This window comes from Mytilus californianus, unplaced genomic scaffold, assembly GCF_021869535.1.
Source record: "Mytilus californianus isolate M0D057914Y unplaced genomic scaffold, xbMytCali1.0.p SCAF_15, whole genome shotgun sequence".
In the NCBI taxonomy this organism is placed as follows: domain Eukaryota; kingdom Metazoa; phylum Mollusca; class Bivalvia; order Mytilida; family Mytilidae; genus Mytilus; species Mytilus californianus.
In genome coordinates this window covers 24,674,110-24,692,332 of record NW_026262637.1, presented here as the reverse complement: position 1 = coordinate 24,692,332, position 18,223 = coordinate 24,674,110, and the positions used below count along the sequence as shown (strand labels likewise).

General features: G+C 31.9%; 1 protein-coding gene across 2 annotated transcripts in view; it reads left to right on the top strand.

Annotated features, from left to right (window-relative positions):
- The window catches only part of LOC127725728 (coatomer subunit beta-like), a 35,927-nt gene extending 18,024 nt beyond the window's left edge, over window positions 1-17,903 (top strand). For both annotated transcript variants that reach the window (XM_052232920.1, XM_052232919.1), the window contains 16 exons: window positions 2,635-2,772; window positions 3,294-3,413; window positions 4,249-4,356; window positions 4,760-4,903; window positions 5,187-5,332; window positions 6,733-6,829; window positions 7,496-7,653; window positions 8,340-8,460; window positions 10,675-10,746; window positions 11,430-11,585; window positions 12,014-12,103; window positions 13,745-13,976; window positions 14,423-14,542; window positions 15,120-15,355; window positions 16,733-16,888; window positions 17,533-17,903. In XM_052232920.1, the coding sequence (XP_052088880.1) occupies window positions 2,635-2,772; window positions 3,294-3,413; window positions 4,249-4,356; window positions 4,760-4,903; window positions 5,187-5,332; window positions 6,733-6,829; window positions 7,496-7,653; window positions 8,340-8,460; window positions 10,675-10,746; window positions 11,430-11,585; window positions 12,014-12,103; window positions 13,745-13,976; window positions 14,423-14,542; window positions 15,120-15,355; window positions 16,733-16,888; window positions 17,533-17,610 (2,172 nt within the window). In that variant the 3' untranslated portion in view covers window positions 17,611-17,903. The remainder of the gene's footprint in view (window positions 1-2,634; window positions 2,773-3,293; window positions 3,414-4,248; window positions 4,357-4,759; window positions 4,904-5,186; window positions 5,333-6,732; window positions 6,830-7,495; window positions 7,654-8,339; window positions 8,461-10,674; window positions 10,747-11,429; window positions 11,586-12,013; window positions 12,104-13,744; window positions 13,977-14,422; window positions 14,543-15,119; window positions 15,356-16,732; window positions 16,889-17,532) is intronic.
- The last annotated feature ends 320 nt before the right edge of the window (window positions 17,904-18,223 follow it).

Here is an 18,223-nt window from a genome sequence, read left to right as displayed (position 1 = left end):
CCTTTATAAACGAAAAAATTGCTGCATTTGCTGTTTCTGCTCCCTTAATTTACTTGTGCCTCAACCAAATGTTATGAAACTTTTACACAATGCTTATTTCCACCTAACACAGATTAAGTTCCATTTTGAGTGGCGTCACTTTCACCGTTCTCAAGGTATGTCCCTTTATAACTGGAAAAATTGTTGAATTTGCAGTAAATTTACAAGCAGTGGCATTTGTATTCTTCTTTTATTTTAATATATGTTATAAATCATTGAAATATATGTTATATAGATTTACAATAACATGTTGTATTATTTTCTTCTTAAAGTTGATGTGTGTAATTTTTTCATGACATGCCATTTTCTAAGATGAAGTTTTATAATTTAAAAATACTGCTATGACCTGGTCTGTCTTTTCATCTGTCCATCGATCCATATTTTTGTTACATATTATCTGTCCATATTCTTCGTTTCATATTACCTAGCTCCTGTATAAAGGAATGATTTTATGTTTGGCCAGTAAATTTGTGATGTTGACCTGTACCGTGTTTCAGCAGGGGTTCAAATTAGAGGTGGTCTGAGGTCCGTGACCTTCCACTGTTGCAATCGGACTTATGTTTTGGTTACTAGCTACGTCCGACGATTTTAAAGGAAATAAAAATGATCTTTGCTGACCATTTTAACCATCTGTATCGTCATTTTTAAGCCATATTATTATTGAAATTGAGATAAAAAAATGTTTCATCCCTGACCTTGCCGACGAGTGATAAAAGTTATTTTTAACCTTTGTATTTCTTGGAAACACAAGGTTATAAATAGTTGCGAGAAGTAACGTGACAAATCATTTAATCATTTAGACATTTTCAAACAAAATGAGTCTGTTTCACTTTGGTGTCACGTCTTGCAAGAGAAAGCCTGAAGATTATGAACGGTCGTCAACCACAGGCACTTGTTTCTATCCATGGGAAGGTCGACTATCCATAAATATAGAAGGATATTCAACCTTCCCATGGATAGAAACAAGTGCCTGTGTCTTCAACGTCTTCAAAAGAAATCATATGAAGATCTCACTATAGACCAAAAATGTGATCGTGAAAAACGGGAATGGACATTTAAGCCCCACTGGAAAATCGATCGAACCGTGGCTATATTTTGATGAATCAAGTTTCCCACCCATTCGGAAAAAGAAAGTGCACTTGTTAGGGGAACACAAAATCTTAAAATAGACCCAATAAAAATATACGAGGTGACACCCCAGCATTTATCTTGTTTAAAGCAGTGGATCCATGAAAGTGACCCAAATTTTAAGTCTATAGATTAATTGTCAGACACTAAACTTGGACTATGTATTCTCAAGCAGCAATGTAAGCCTGATCAGTTAAATAGATATATAATGTTCTTTTCAACACTGCATACAGTATTGCAAAAAAGGGAAATTAACCCTTCAGTGACTATGAATTTGTTCTTGAAATCCAGTGCAAAAATGGTGTTGATGTGTAAGCAGTACTTCAATATTGAAGGTTGTAAACTGTTTATTCGCTGGATAGCCCATTATATGAGAAACGAAACATCACATGCAGTTCAAATATGAGGAAACAAACTAACCTTACTCCAAAAACACATTAATTTTGTATCTTATTGAGTTATGAAATGTTTCATGTATAAGTAGGACCTGGCATTTAGGTTGTGGACCTTTCAGTTTGGAGTGTCAAAGGTCCTGGACCTTCCAGTACCAAATGTTAATTTGAACCCCTGCTCAGACTTGCCGTGATTATCTTGTTAAAAGTAGATTGTACCAATTGTGATACATTTCTTCCCTGTCACCATTCAATCTATGATTTGTATACTGATAAATATTTATTATAGCTATCTTAAAATAAAACCTAAATGGTCAAAGAAAGCAATAACTTACACAGACAGATCGTAAATCACATGAAAACTGCAGCCTTACAAACAAAAGTATGTTTAATTATCAACTGTGGAAGATTTAGTTTATAAACACTTTTGACTTTGGTTATAATACACAAAATGTTTTCATGTGGTCATCTGTCACATGTAACAACAGAATAAAATCATGCAATATAGAAACAGAGTTTGATTAAAATACTAGAAATAAAAATATAAAAAATGGTTGTTACCATATTGATTGGTATCAGATGTTTGCTCAGATGTGTGATAAAAAAGTCCCAGTGTTTATATGTGTAAATTTCCAATGATAACAGAACACAGTATTGAACTTGCAAGATAAACCCTATTACAGGAAGATAATTATTTTTTTTTGTAAAATTTACTTTCATTTTTAAATTTGACAGTTTGTATTTATGCTTATTGTGTTCTGCATGATTGATTTTTTTCACAATTATATTATTTACTTGTAAAAACATTAAATAGTTTCAAAGGTCTTGTGTTTATATTTTTCATATATAAAAAATGCTGTTTGCTTTCTTTCTAAATGATATTGTGTTTTCCTGATTGTTTACTTTTGGTATATTTTGTCGTATACTGGTCTGATATATATGACAAATTGAATATTTATAAATTGAATTCGGAAGTAAGAACTCCCCACCCCAATCATAACAACAACAAAAGATGTAGCATTTTATCTGTTTGCAATGGAGTGAAACATAAATTTTTATCTTTTTTAACTTTTAGGTTTGCCATGCTAATCCATCAGAAAGAGCCAGATTTATCAGATGCATTTATAACCTTCTGAACTCTTCTAGTCCTGCTGTCAAATATGAAGCCGCTGGTACCCTGGTTACACTGTCAAGTGCTCCTACTGCTGTTAAGGTAAATGGTTATCTCCCTTACAAGAAGTGCTCAGAAATATTTACAGAAACAAATTTTTATTTTTCCCAATTTAATTCTCTTCGTAAATATGTTATAAAATTTCTTCATGAAAATTTTGCACTTAAATGAAATAATGTGTTAAATTAAAACAAATTTTTGAAGAATATAAATCTGCAGATCAGGCCTTAAATATTTAGCTGACTGACAGGAAAGAAGAGGATAGTTGAGTTGAGTTGATGAATCTGTCGATGTGTTTGATCTGACCAAAAATTGAAAAAAAATTGTGATGCCAGTATGATATAATGTGAAATAATCTTTCAATAGTTTTCTTTAATGCAGTAATTTAACTGCCAAAATGTACCGGAAACATTATTAAATCATTAGTGTGATAACTTTTGAGGACTTAGGTTTTGAACAAAATAGATATTGATGAAAAATTATTTTAAATAAAGATTCTTGCAAGTGTTAAAGTTTGGAATAGAATACTTGTGCAATATAAATGTCTTATTGCTATGTTTTAGGCTGCAGCCAGTTGTTATATTGAATTAATTGTAAAAGAGAGTGACAACAATGTGAAACTGATTGTTTTGGACAGACTGATAGCACTCAGAGAGGTGCCAGCTCATGAGAAAGTTTTACAGGTACATGTATTGTCTTTGTAAAAATCTATGTATATGGATTAATCAGTAATTTGGAATTTTCTTGTTAGCTGTTTCTATGTATATGAAATTCTGTTAGTATATTGGAATATCTGTAATGCTGTACCCTGAATATGACATGTCAGGCATTTACATAAACATACTGTTTATATGCTTTTCTGTACTGAAGTTATATTATATATTTAGTCTTTTTAATGAGCAAGTATTTCAAAACACAATAAAACCATTAAATTTGATGTCCTCAAACTATGAGAATTGTTTATCCAAAAATTTGAAATCCTTAAAAATAGAAATATTTAATGCACATTTGGTGTTATTCGAAACTTATAAATCTTTTGGAAAGCAATTTGTTTTCTACACAGTTAAGACCCATGATAGTTTAGGGAAAAGAGCAGGTCATATAGTGACCATTTGCAAATAGGTTTTAACATTCCAAGAACTATGATAGTTAAGGGATAAGATCTAGAGTAGGCCATATAGGGACCATGAGTAATTGATATTTTTAGTTTCTCACCCAGCCCAACCATCTGTGTTTCTCCAGTTTAGGTCAAAAGTTTCTTGTCTATTCTTTCATAATTTATGTTGAATAACATGTTCTAGACCTGACTGTATTGATAATATGGGTAGCGATGTGTTAATCAACCAGTCTTCTACCATAATAAAATATAAATCAATGAAGATATTCAATGAATGATGGTCAGTTGTGAGAAAAAGTGTGGTAATGACACTTTATTTTTCATCGTCAATTTCTGGCTTTATTTTTTATTGTCAATTTCTGGCTGTATTCATTTGAAGTCATATAAATTGTTACTTTCAGGAATTGGTAATGGATATACTGAGAGTATTGAGTGCACCAGATTTGGAAGTTAGGAAGAAAACACTGGGCTTAGCATTGGATCTGGTTACCTCTAGAAATATTGAAGAGGTATGTCAAGGGAGATAATCTTTAATATTTACAAAGTTTGAAATTTCTTCATTTTAAAATATGATATTGCTTAATTTATGATGTGAAATTTATTGATATCATTCTATAAAGCATGCATGATTTTTCTTTAAACAGACATAGAAGTTAGCAGTATTTAGAGTTTAATATGTTTTCATATGAAAATTGAGGTCTTTCCCAAAACAAATACCTAGAGTTTCAGAAATTGATATATTTTTTAACATGTGTGCATAGGGTTTCATTAAGTATGTACAGTAACAACAAACAAACATTAATGAATGCATAATCCAACATTGTTGAGTACCTCCATTGTATAGGCATGAAAGAACATTATCATTGCGCAGAAAATTAAATGAATCATTAACAACAACTTTCAATATTGTAGATGGTCTTGGTTTTGAAAAAAGAAGTTGTGAAGACAAACAATGTAGAACATGAAGATACTGGGAAATATCGTCAAATCCTGGTCAGAACACTTCATCAGTGTAGCATCAAGTTCCCAGATATAGCTATCACTATTATTCCTGTGGTAAGTCAAAATTTAAATCATGAAGTATTAGATTATCATCAGAGGTGTCATGGATGTGTTTACCCAGAATTATTATCAATTAGGACTGTTTTGATAGTTGCAATATGTGTTCAAGTTGAAAAGTACATATACCGTTTGAAAAAATATCCTATCCAAATGTAAGCTAAGTTTTAAAAAGAAATCATATTTTTTTTTCTGAATTGTAAAGAACTTTGTTTTGAATGATAATATCATTAATTGAATGGCTATGAATTAAAACATCAGAAATTATATTAACTTTCAGCTGATTGAATTCCTGTGTGATCAGAATGAGTTAGCTGCCCTTGATGTACTTGTATTTGTAAGAGAAGCCATTCAGAGATTTGAATCGCTAAGACCAGTCATCAACAGTAAACTGCTAGAGGTGTTCCCGTCTGTCAAAGCATTGAAGTAAGATATAGGACTTTTATTATTCTGGTGTTCCCGTCTGTCAAAGCATTGAAGTAAGATATAGGACTTTTATTATTCTGGTGTTCCTGTCTGTCAAAGCATTGAAGTAAGATATAGGACTTTTGTTATTCTGGTGTTCCTGTCTGTCAAAGCATTGAAGTAAGATATAGGACTTTTATTATTCTGGTGTTCCCATCTGTCAAAGCATTGAAGTAAGATATAGGACTTTTATTATTCTGGTGTTCCCATCTGTCAAAGCATTGAAGTAAGATATAGGACTTTTATTATTCTGGTGTTCCCATCTGTCAAAGCATTGAAGTAAGATATAGGACTTTTATTATTCTGGTGTTCCCATCTGTCAAAGCATTGAAGTAAGATATAGGACTTTTATTATTCTGGTGTTCCCATCTGTCAAAGCATTGAAGTAAGATATAGGACTTTTGTTATTCTGGTGTTCCTGTCTGTCAAAGCATTGAAGTAAGATATAGGACTTTTATTAATCTGGTGTTCCCATCTGTCAAAGCATTGAAGTAAGATATAGGACTTTTATTATTCTGGTGTTCCGATCTGTCAAAGTATTGAAGTAAGATATAGGACTTTTGTTATTCTGGTGTTCCTGTCTGTCAAAGCATTGAAGTAAGATATAGGACTTTTATCATTCTGGTGTTCCTGTCTGTCAAAGCATTGAAGTAAGATATAGGACTTTTATTAATCTGGTGTTCCCATCTGTCAAAGCATTGAAGTAAGATATAGGACTTTTATTATTCTGGTGTTCCGATCTGTCAAAGTATTGAAGTAAGATAAAGGACTTTTATTATTCTTGTCATATCTATAAGTTGTTCAAAACTTTAGATTTTTTTTTCTATGATGATATATAAGATTATTGAGGACACTTAAGTTATTAAAATCACATAAGCATATAAGAGATATGTTTTTATGCCTCACCTAGGGGCATTATGTTTTTCGGTCTGTGTGTCCGTTTGTTTGTCCGTTCGCTCGTTTGTTCATCCGTCTGTCTGTCCCGCTTCAGGTTAAAGTTTTTGGTCAAGGTAATTTTTGATGAAGTAGAAGTCCAATCAACTTGAAACTGTTTACACATGTTCCCAAGATATGATCTTTCTAATGTTAATGCCATATTAGAGTTTTGACCCCAATTTCACGGTCCACTGAACATAGAAAATGATAGTGCGAGTGGGGCATTCGTGTACTATGGACACATTCTTGTTTTCAGCTATTAAATGTTGGAATTCTATTGTTAAAAGAAATAGTTGAGTTTAATATATTTTCTGATTACACAAAAACCTATAAGTTTCAAATTTATTGATATTTTTTTCAAACTTTACGTACAATATTCTCAAGTTATAGCATTAATTTATGCTTAATTCCTATATTTTTGTTAGAATACACAGAGCAGCTTTGTGGATTCTTGGAGAGTACTGCACCAACTCTGAAGATATACAGAGTGTAATGACCTTGATAAGACAATCTCTTGGTGAGGTAGGTCAGACTGGAAATATGTGTATATACTGCAGCTGTGCTATTTGCACAGTCAAATTGCATTGACCGTATAATCATTTGTGTTATACAGTCACTGACCGTATATCGCCTTGTTTATGACAGTGACAATGCGTATCCGTAGAGTTTTATTTATGACGTCATTAAAAGGTACAGGTTTGCGGAATTTTATGTTGTTTGCTCCAAATTAAAAATGATGATTTTTACCCTAACTATTTCATTTGGAAGAGTAGTAGGAGTTGCAGTATATAAAGAATAACCATACATTGTCTCGAAATATAAATTTTATTTGTACTCGGCTCAAAACTGGATAGAAATGCTCGGCAAATTTATATTTTGAGACAATGTTTGGTTATTTTATATATATAAATAAACCTTGTGTCATAATATTCCAACAAGCATGCAGCCTTTACAGTGGATGTCATGAGTATACGCAAACCACAAATTTAATTGTTCCAACAAAACACAAATTTCTTATTGGCTTGTAAGCAAATTTTTGCAAAACAATGAAATCAAGTATCCATAAAAATACACAATTCTTCCTTTTAATACATGAAAATTGATACCAACCAAAATAAATGAATCCACAGTATTTTAAGTTGACTTTGCACATATCCTCACCATAACATTTTGTATGACATGTTTTAGATACCTATCGTTGATGATGAGATTAAGAAAGCTGCTGGTGAAGTAGAAGAAGATGAGATGCAGACCACTAGTTCTGTACAGAAGTTAGTAACAGCAGACGGCACTTACGCTACTCAGAGTGCATTCAGTACTACTACTGTCTCCAAAAAGGAAGAAAGGTACATACAATTTATGTTTATAAGATTATATAATAGGATATAGAATTTTAAAACTGATAAAGAAAAACAAATTTTCCTTGCAATAAACTACTTTTTTAAGCCATTATATTTATTTGTACCACATCCAAATTATTAAATTTGATTTATCATGGAATTGAACTTGCAGCAATTAAGGTCTTGACATTTAGTATGGATACTTGTTCAATGTTGAAAACAGTTGTTGACCTATCAATATTTTGTGTTTTCTAATGTTGGGTTACTGTTTCGATATGTTATACCTTGCATATACTTAAATTTTTCTCCTTCTGTTAAAACCAAATTGCCTTATACAAAAAGAAGAGTAATACATATTGTTTCGTACAGACTGTTTAAAATTGCACAAACATATTTAAAAAAAAATTCTACACAAATTAAGGCTAGTAAAAAACAACATTCCAAGGATTTTATTCAGATTCTTCATTTTATGCATATTTTGCTAGGATAAATCTAAATCTTTGATACAAATTATCCAAATTTTGATTTACATTTATACTTCTATATAAAGTCAGACAACTATTTTTATTGTATTTTTTCTATTAGGGAAGGAGAAACCATATAAACACAATTAGAATGAAAAAATAATTCAATATCACAGTTTAAAAATAGAGTAAGAATATATAATGAATCAATGTTACTCTTTCAAACAGACCACCAATGAGGCAATACCTGATGGATGGTGAATTCTTTGCAGGAGCAGCTTTAGCCACTACTCTTACTAAACTTGCTCTTAGATTTATAGAGTGTACTGAAAATGTCAAGAGACAAAATGTAAGTAATTTAATGGATTTTATATATATTAGGAGACACTTCAAAACTTCATCATGGTTTTTTAGGGGGTTGTTGCTTTTATTTTGTTGTTTTTGTTTTTTATACGACACAAAATTTTTGTGGTCGTATATTGGTATGACGTTGGCGTCGTCGTCGTCCGAAGACACATTAGTTTTCGCACTCTAACTTTAGTTAAAGTGAATGGATCTCAATGAAATTTTACCATAAGGTTCAATACCACAAAAGGAAGGTGGGGATTGATTTTGGGGGTTATGGTACCCACAGTTAAGGAATTAGGGGCCAAAAAGGGGCCAAAAATAAGCATTTTTGTAACTTCCAGACATAACTTGTGTGTAAGTGTATGGATCTCTCTGACATTGTACCACAAGGTTCCATATCACAAAGGGAATGCTGGGATTGATTTTGGGGGTAATTGCCTCCAAATTTTAGGAATTAGGGGCCAAAAAGGGGCAAAAAACAAACATTTTTCTAGTTTTATGACAATAACTTGTGTGTAAGTGTATGGATCTCTCTGACATTGTATCACAAGGTTCCATATCACAAAGGGAATGCTGGGATTGATTTTGGGGGTAATTGCCTCCAAATTTTAGGAATTAGGGGCAAAAAAGGGGCAAAAAACCAGCATTTTTCTAGTTTCATGACAATAACTTGTGTGTAAGTGTATGGATCTCTCTGACATTGTATCACAAGGTTCCATATTACAAAGGGAATGCTGGGATTGATTTTTGGTTAATTGCCTCCAAATTTTAGGAATTAGGTGCCAAAAAGGCGCAAAAAACAAGCATTTTTCTAGTTTCATGACAATAACTTATGTGTAAGTGTATGGATCTTTTTGAAATTGTACTACAAGGTTCCATATCACAAAGGGAAAGCTGGAATTGAGTTTGGGGGTAATTGCCCAAAAAGTTTAGGAATAAGGGGCCAAAATAAGCATTTTTCTAGTTTCCAGACAATAACTTGTGTTCAAATGTATGGATCTCTCTGAAATTGTACTGCAAGGTACCATACCACAAAGGGAAGGCTGGGATTGATGTTGGGGGTTATTCCTTCAAAATTTTAGTAATTAGGGGCCATAAAAGGGCAAAAAAACAAGCATTTTTCTAGTTTCAGAACAATAACTTGTGTGTAAGTGTATGGTTCTTTATGAAATTGTACTGCAAGGTTCCATATCACAAAGGGAAAGCTGGGTTTGAGTTTGGGAGTAATTGCCCTAAACGTTTAGGAATTTGGGGCCAAAAAACAAGCATTTTTCTAGTTTCCAGACAATAACTTGTGTTCAAGTGTATGGATCTCTCTGAAATTGTACTGCAAGGTACCATACCACAAAGGGAAAGCTGGGATTGAGTTTGGGGGTGATGAATCATAAGGGGGTTCAAAAAATTGGGGGGGGGGGGGGTTCCTTTTTTTTTCTTTAAAATTTTCCATTTTAAATTGGTTATTTCTGATTTATATATAAAAGCAAATAATAATGATATGGTTTGAATAGGTAAATTAAAAATTTTTAAGTTCTTAGACCACTTTCATTCTGTGTGAGAAACCTATGCTGTGTCAAATATTTAATTACAATCCAAATTCAGTGCTGTATCAAGCTTGAATGTTGTGTCCATACTTGCCCCAACTGTTCAGGGTTCGACCTCTGCGGTCGTATCAAGCTGCACCCCAGCGGAGCATTTTATTTGCAACTTTTAAGGGGGGAAGCAAAATTATGCATTCCAGTATATCTTTTCATCACAGTTCAATGTGACATCAATTATTGAGTTCCAGACATCTTTATTAAAGGAAAAAAACAGTTAACAAGCATCACACAAGGTTTTTTTAATTGAATAAACACTGAAGTGCATAGACATAATACAAGAGTTATTTTATAGTAATACACTTTCGCTCCACAATTAACTGTTTTTTAAAGAAGCATAACCCCAAAAGAATATAATCATCATTTACTTTATTTTTTACTTGCAACCATAGTTATTCTATAAATAACGTATTTTTTCAAATATATAAATTTGGATTATATTCTCTTATGTTTAAAAGAAAAACATTAAGCACCACGAAGGTAATCATTCTTTGAAGAAGAAAAAAAAACCAATATAATGAATATATATAGATTAATTCTAATATTGCTTTATCATTTATATTAAAAGCATAGTAAACACTATTCTAGTTTTAATGTGATTTATAACATTATCTTTACAGTCTTTTGTAGCAGAGGCAATGTTGATAATGGCGTCCATCATACATTTTGGCAAATCTGGTCTACCAACAAAGGTACATTATAGAATATTTTATTGCACCAATCCTATGCAATTCAAGCAGTAAGGAAATAGAAAACTGGGTGTCAGTATATCTCTCCTGATTGTTAGTCTCTATCACTTTTTCAGATATTTTTTAATTTACCGGTTTTTATTTTAAACAACCAAGGATTATTCATAAGACACACTAATAGATATTTTGTTCCTTGAAGAAAGTAAAGTCATCTTGCAACTTACTGGGAAGATGTTTGACATCTTACCCCACTCGTGCGGGTGCACTCGACTCCAATCTTAATTGACTAGGATTGTCAGTTTTCCTATCTAAGGTCGGTGGTTTTCTCCGGGCACTCCGGCTTCCTCCACCAATAAAAACTGGCCGCCACGAAATAGCCCAAAAGTGGCGCTTAAAACTGGCGTTAAAACACCAAAAATCAATCAATGTTTGACATCTTGTCATACAGTCTGGCTGATTTTTTTCACACTGAATTTTCACGCTTTCAACCACTATTTAAAAATTTGACATGTAATCTTATAAATTAAAAGTTGTAGTAGAAATTTAAGAATATGTGAAAGCTAGGTCTATTGCATTTGAGGATATACAATAGACATTCCTACACTGGACTGAAGACCTCTTCAAATAACTTAGAGCAATGCATAGTTATTGACCCATTGATGTTGATGATATATGACTTGTTTCAGCCAATGACAGATGATGATGTAGACCGTATTGCTACCTGTTTAAGAGTACTAGCAGAGAGAAGTCCTCTGATGAATGACATATTTAATGACAGCTGTAGAGAGTCACTATCTTTGATGTTGGCCTCTAAAGTTGAGGAAGAGAAAGAATTGCAAAGGGTAAGATCTATAGATTTATAGGTAGCTTTTATGGATATGGTTATTTATTTATGCCAAGTATAAGAAAATGTTAAAGTGATATTAAAATTTTTTCATAATAACATTCCCTGAGGTTAAGAGTAGAAGGAACACCACCTTTTGTCATATATTTGTATATTCAACTAGTACTTTAGAATTAATTCCGTAACAAAGATGTTATAATAAACCCTGAAATCAAATATCAAATGAAACTAGATTTTTTTTTACAAACCACAGTAGTTGTACAAATAATTAATAATTGTACTCTCTACAACATTCAAAGAAGTCATTATAAATATCAGCCTACCTCTATTTGAGATAGAAAAAAAACAATACAATTGCCTTGATCTCGTACCACATGGGAAGCATTAACGGTATTTATTAGAAATTCTATGAATTGTATTTTTCAGGCCTCTGAAAGGAAAACTGTTAAAGTACAAGCTGATGACCCTATTGCCTTTAATCAGTTGATAAACAAGAGTGAACTGGGAGCTACAGAGGTTTGTACAATTTGTGTTTAAAATAATTTTTTCATTCAATTAAGAAAATTACATGCATTATACCCCCACCAAGGTGTCCGGAAACGGTCATATTTGCCAGTCATGTCCTAAGATGAAAGCTATATGTCCTAAACGAGTAATTGGGATTTAGGACAAATTTTATTTTTTAACAGAAATAATTTCGGTCATTTCATTGACTTAATGTTTGAAATCAGGTTTCTTAATCAACATTTTCCACTTGTGATCACTTGTTTTTGTTTATAATCCCTTTCCTGTAATAAAACTGCCAGTCCAGTAGTTTGATAATCCTGAGGGCCCTCCTAATATCTATATCAATGCCTCCGGGTAACATTGGCTAATGATCGCTAATCACATTTTACCTGTGGTTTTAATTCACACCTGACAATTGGTCACATTGATCACAAGCTCAGAATAATATCTTTAAGAAATTAAAATTCCCTGACAAGATATTCATTATTTAATTACTTTCAGCAAAGACAATCATCAATTCTGATTTAAAAATAAACCTTACTTTAATTGACGTAGAAAAAAGTATTTTTTCATGAGTAACACATGTGCTTTATTTACTATGTAATACGCATGCGTGAAATTGTCTTCAGCAAATTAAATATTTAATCGTAAAATGCAAATTGATTTCATGCTAAAATAAACGAGTGCAACTATAATCTGTTATATTCAAACACTTTTAAATGTAATAGAATAAAAAGAAGCTGGTGATTTCCTGTCAATTTGATAAACAAAACGAATCCCGGAAATGAATCCAGAATTATTCGTACTTTAATATGATCGCAAATCTTCCGGTTTTAATTTTGTCAAATCGAAAGAAACATAAGCAATGTCTGAGAAATTAACCATTTTGAGTCATTAAAATCATTTCAATTTTAAACTGTTGCCTTCTCTAAACTGTTCTTGAAGGTTTTTAGAAATTTACTTAGTAAATGCGATGAAACAGCAATACAAGTTCGTTGATGCTATGAATCTAGTTTGACATCGACAATTTGAAAGGGGCACCAACTTTTCAATCATCTCAAAATGACCGAAATTGTGTGAAAAAATTTCCGGATCCTTGACCCCCACTCACATGGAAAGGGATATACTGCCTTATTTCTTTCTGTTCATACATCAGTCTCATGAATTTTCTTAGAATTTTTCTCAGGTAATACAAATCAGAGTTTCCTGAAATTTAGTATCAAACTTCATATGAGCATGCTATACAGTGTCCATGTGTTTTCATATCCATCCCTCTTCAACTTCGTGTTTATGGAATTCTTGTACCAGTATATTCCTACAAGTAATGGCCATCTATGTAAACTCTCAGAAGCTAGCAATCTTCACATGAGCATGCTTTTATGTGTGATACATTTTTTATATCCAAGGTTAATCAGCTTCCTGTTTACTGAATACTTGTAATTGAAGTATCATTACTGAGCATAGCTCACACTATATCTTGCTTGCTTATATTTGTTTTTAGCAGTAAGGCTCAAGTGAATTGCACCGATAAATTTTGCATTTTATTGTGTAGTGTACTAACAATTTTAAGATCAAAACAATAATTTAAAAATTTTAAGAGTGATAGATATTTTGAAAGAATGTACATAAACAAAATCTTTAACACTGTAGAACATGTTCGAGCTTACCCTATCCCAAGCCTTGGGAATGAGCAGTAAGAAGGATGCAGATCCTATGGGAGCCTCTAAACTGAACAAAGTAACCCAGTTAACTGGTTTCTCTGACCCTGTTTATGCTGAAGCTTATGTGAATGTGAACCAGTTTGATATTGTTCTGGATGTCCTTATTGTGAACCAGACATCAGATACATTACAGAATCTTACCCTTGAACTAGCCACACTTGGTAAGTTCATATGAACAAAATTATAGTTGTGTGTTAGTTCACCTTTCAAGAATAAAATGTTTAGTATTATCCTGCTGAAAGTAATCACAAAAATCTTAGAAATGAATTTTATTATTTATAATTTGATTGTGATGACAAAACATGAACAGGTTTGACTTTTTACTAAGAAACAGGTCTTTGCAATATAAAATGTTATTTTTAAAGGTTTTTCCTAATAGATTTTATAAGATAATATTATTTGATATTAGCAGGGTATTCTGTGAATTTATATGGTTTTCTTGTCTTTTCTGACTTTTTCTTAATATATGGCTGTTTACAGGTGACTTTAAGTTGGTAGAGAAACCTTCACCACTGATGTTAGCTCCACATGACTTCTGTAATATCAAGGCTAATGTTAAAGTAGCAGGCTTCATGTCTAATTAGTTTTTATTGTTTACTGTTTACAGGTGACCTGAAGTTGGTAGAGAAACCTTCACCACTGATGTTAGCTCCACATGACTTCTGTAATATCAAGGCTAATGTTAAAGTAGCATCTACAGAGAATGGAATAATATTTGGAAATATAGGTAGGAATTGTAGAATTGAAGGTATAGGTCAATTAAAGGATTTTATTGTGCATAATTCTTTCATGAGATGCTGCAATGGATGGTTCGAAAGAATTAAGATTTTTTTTTTGCACCTGGAATCAAATTATTTTGACATTTATAGATAAATCTTATTTTTAGCTAGTACCATGTAGAATTGATTATCCAAAAAAATAATTTGAATTGAAGAAACCCTTTATACATTTCTTTTGAACCTTTCAATATATATAACCTGACATAAAAATGTTTGATTTCTTTATTTAAAAAAAAGCTATCTCAAAACATATCTCTCCATTTTATGTTAAAAATACCTTTATCTTGTCAATAAAATGACCAGCTTTTCCGGGTTGTTAAAATAATAATTATATGTAACTGCTCTTGATATTGTTAGTATGAAAAAGAAGAAATGTGGTATGATTGCCAATGAGACAACTATTTACCAAAGACCAGAGGACTAGAATGTAAACAACAACAGGTTGGTTTTATACATTTTTGACTGCTGGGAATGGCCAAGATGTTTATTTTCTTCCTTCATTTTTCTTTATCTTATATCTTGCAGTGTATGATGTAAGTGGAGCTGCAAGTGATCGTAACTGTGTTGTCCTGAATGATATCCATATTGACATCATGGACTACATTGTACCTGCGTCATGTAATGATGGAGAGTTCAGACAGATGTGGGCAGAGTTTGAATGGGAAAACAAAGTGGCAGTCAACACCAATATATCTGATTTACAAATCTTCCTACAACATGTCATAAAGTGTACTAATATGAAATGTCTAACACCAGATAAGGTCAGTGCTAATATGTCAATTATTATAGATAAAGGTCTTTGATTTTTTTTATGCCCCACCTAGGGGCATTATGTTTTTCGGTCTGTGCATCCGTTCGTCCATCTGTCCGTCCGTCCGTCCGTCCGTCCGTCTGTCCCACTTCAGGTTAAAGTTTTTGGTCAAGGTAGTTTTTGATGAAGCTGAAGTCCAATCAATTTGAAAATTAGTACACATGTTCCCTATGATATGATCTTTCTAATTTAATGCCAAATTAGGGTTTTGACCCCAATTTTACTGTCCACTGAACATAGAAAATGATAGTGCCAGTGGGGCATCCGTGTACTATGGACACATTCTTGTTTCTTTTTATCATCTTCATGATGTCTTATACTGAAAGTAATTATTTACATAATGACAATTAAAAAAATTCAACAACAAATATACATAACACCTTTTTCCCAAAAGTAAATAACTGTTTGCATTTATTTGAAAGCCCTGTAAAAATCATGTAAATAATTGAAAAAAGATATCATTTTACTGACATATTTCAAGTTGAATTAAGGTCAAGTTACAGTAAATGGGCCATGTCACAGATTTTTCTAAAATTTTGCATACAACTTTGGCTTGTAAATCTATAACTGATAATCTTAAATAATGCATTTATTATCTGAAATATTACTGATTGAATTCTTTAAAAATAGATGAATAATTGTATAGAAAGCACATAAAATCGGCAAAAAACCTATTTAAATTTGACTTAAAATCATCAAATCTCCAATTTCTAATACATAGATTTTTCTTAAAGAACTATATGTTATAGATACATAAATTTCCATTTTGATAATGTTAATAATGATAGGGTCACTGACTTCGTTTTAAGGGTATACATCATTCAAAGTGGTGTTCTTTGTAAAAAAATACCACAAAACTTTGAATTAATCGTGACGTCATCGCATTCCAGGCTGTAAAACGTCAATTTTGGACGTTTTTCACTTACACTAGGTGACAGATTGATTATTAGATAAAAAACAAAGTCGGTGACCATATGATTATTTTATATCATTAAAACTGAAATGTATGTATAAACAACATATAGTTTTTTTTTAAGAAAAACCTATGTATTAGAAATTGGAGATTATATGGTTTTATGACAAATTCATATAGGGTTTTCAACGATCTTATGTGCTTTCTATACAAAATGTGAAAAGAGGGAGAAGGATTTTTTTCCAACACAGTAGAACCTCCCTGTCAAGAGACAGTTCTTAAGGGGAAAATTTCTAAATTTTGGAGAACATTACTGGGAGGTACTGCTGAAATCTAGAGATTTGATACCAATGATTTTTTATTAAATCATAATCTGTGATTCATCATTTAAACCATTATATTATACAATTGCAGGCTTTATCAGGAGAATGTGGCTTCATGGCTGCTAATTTGTATGCCAAGTCAATTTTTGGAGAAGATGTCCTAGCTAATTTGAGTATAGAGAAACCAGTCCATCTACCACCAACTGCACCTGTCCAGGGACATATCAGGATCAGAGCTAAAAGTCAGGTAGGTACCAGGGTAGTTTAACCAGTCCGGAACATATATTGTGTATAAATCTAACATAAGGACCAAAGCTAAAGTCAAGTTGATATCAATATTCAGTTTACAGTGAATGTTTAGGATTAGGGCTTCTTATTAGCCAAGTTAAATCAAGGTCTTAATTATTTTTGGCCTGGGAAGTGTGCCTCATGCTGTCACAGTAGACTTTGGCCAATTTTCTAAAGTTGTTTATATAACCTCCACTCAAATTTATCCCTAGTTTTCTGCTATTGTTTGGGTTTACTTTAAACAATTCTTATAAGCTTGATACAATACTTTGAAAAAACTAAATACATCTGTATAGGTATAATATTGATCGTAGCACATTGTTTTTTTTGTTTAATAAGATATTGGGTGAATGATTGATATATTTTAGTGTGTTATCAAGCCTGATAAAAGCCACATGTATATTAATACTTATAAACTCCTATAAACTTGTAGCAATGACAACTTATAAGTGGAAAATATTTTATTAGTAATGTCATATTGACCAATTTACATGACAATTGACAATTAGTATGGCATTAATATGGATAAAGATCAACTGATTTTATGTACCAATGAAAATGTTGCAAACTCAATATTCTGAATTGTATGTCTTTATGTTTCAGGGTATGGCATTAAGTATGGGTGACAAGATCAACCTGTCTCAGAAATCTGGAGCCAAAATGACTGCAGTAGCAAAATAAACAGAAATCTATAACTTATTGAACAGCCAGAATAATATATTTATATGACTTTAAAAATAGACTGTGTTAATTTGTATTCAAGGAAGAAAAATCATTTATATTTGAATAATGTTTTAATGCTTATTTGAAAGAATCATGTTTAAAAAAAAGATATTAAATTGCAAAAATCTTTGCTGAAGTCAGTAGAAATTTTCAGATTCTATTATATCTTCCAATATTGTAATGCTTACATGTTTATGTTGTGAATTTAGGAAACTTTTGTCACTTTATTCAAATAAACTATTATCAAGTTATCATTTCCATTTTCTTACACTTTCAGCAAGATAATTTTGACTGCTTTTGATATTGTCGCCATCAATGGAACTTATTTTGGTATACCATGGTCTGCCTTCCATTCACCCTTTGCATGATTAAAGTTGTTTCAAATGTTTTTCATGAGATTTTAGCACAAAATAAAATATGATGAAATAAATATCCCATGTGATTGTGATAATTGTCAAAGTTGTTATTATGGATTTTTTTTTAACTTTAATCATTAAAAGGAAGGAATGAAATTCTTTGATCAAGAGACAATGCTATTTGGAAATCTGCGCCGCTTGACCCACGAATCTGC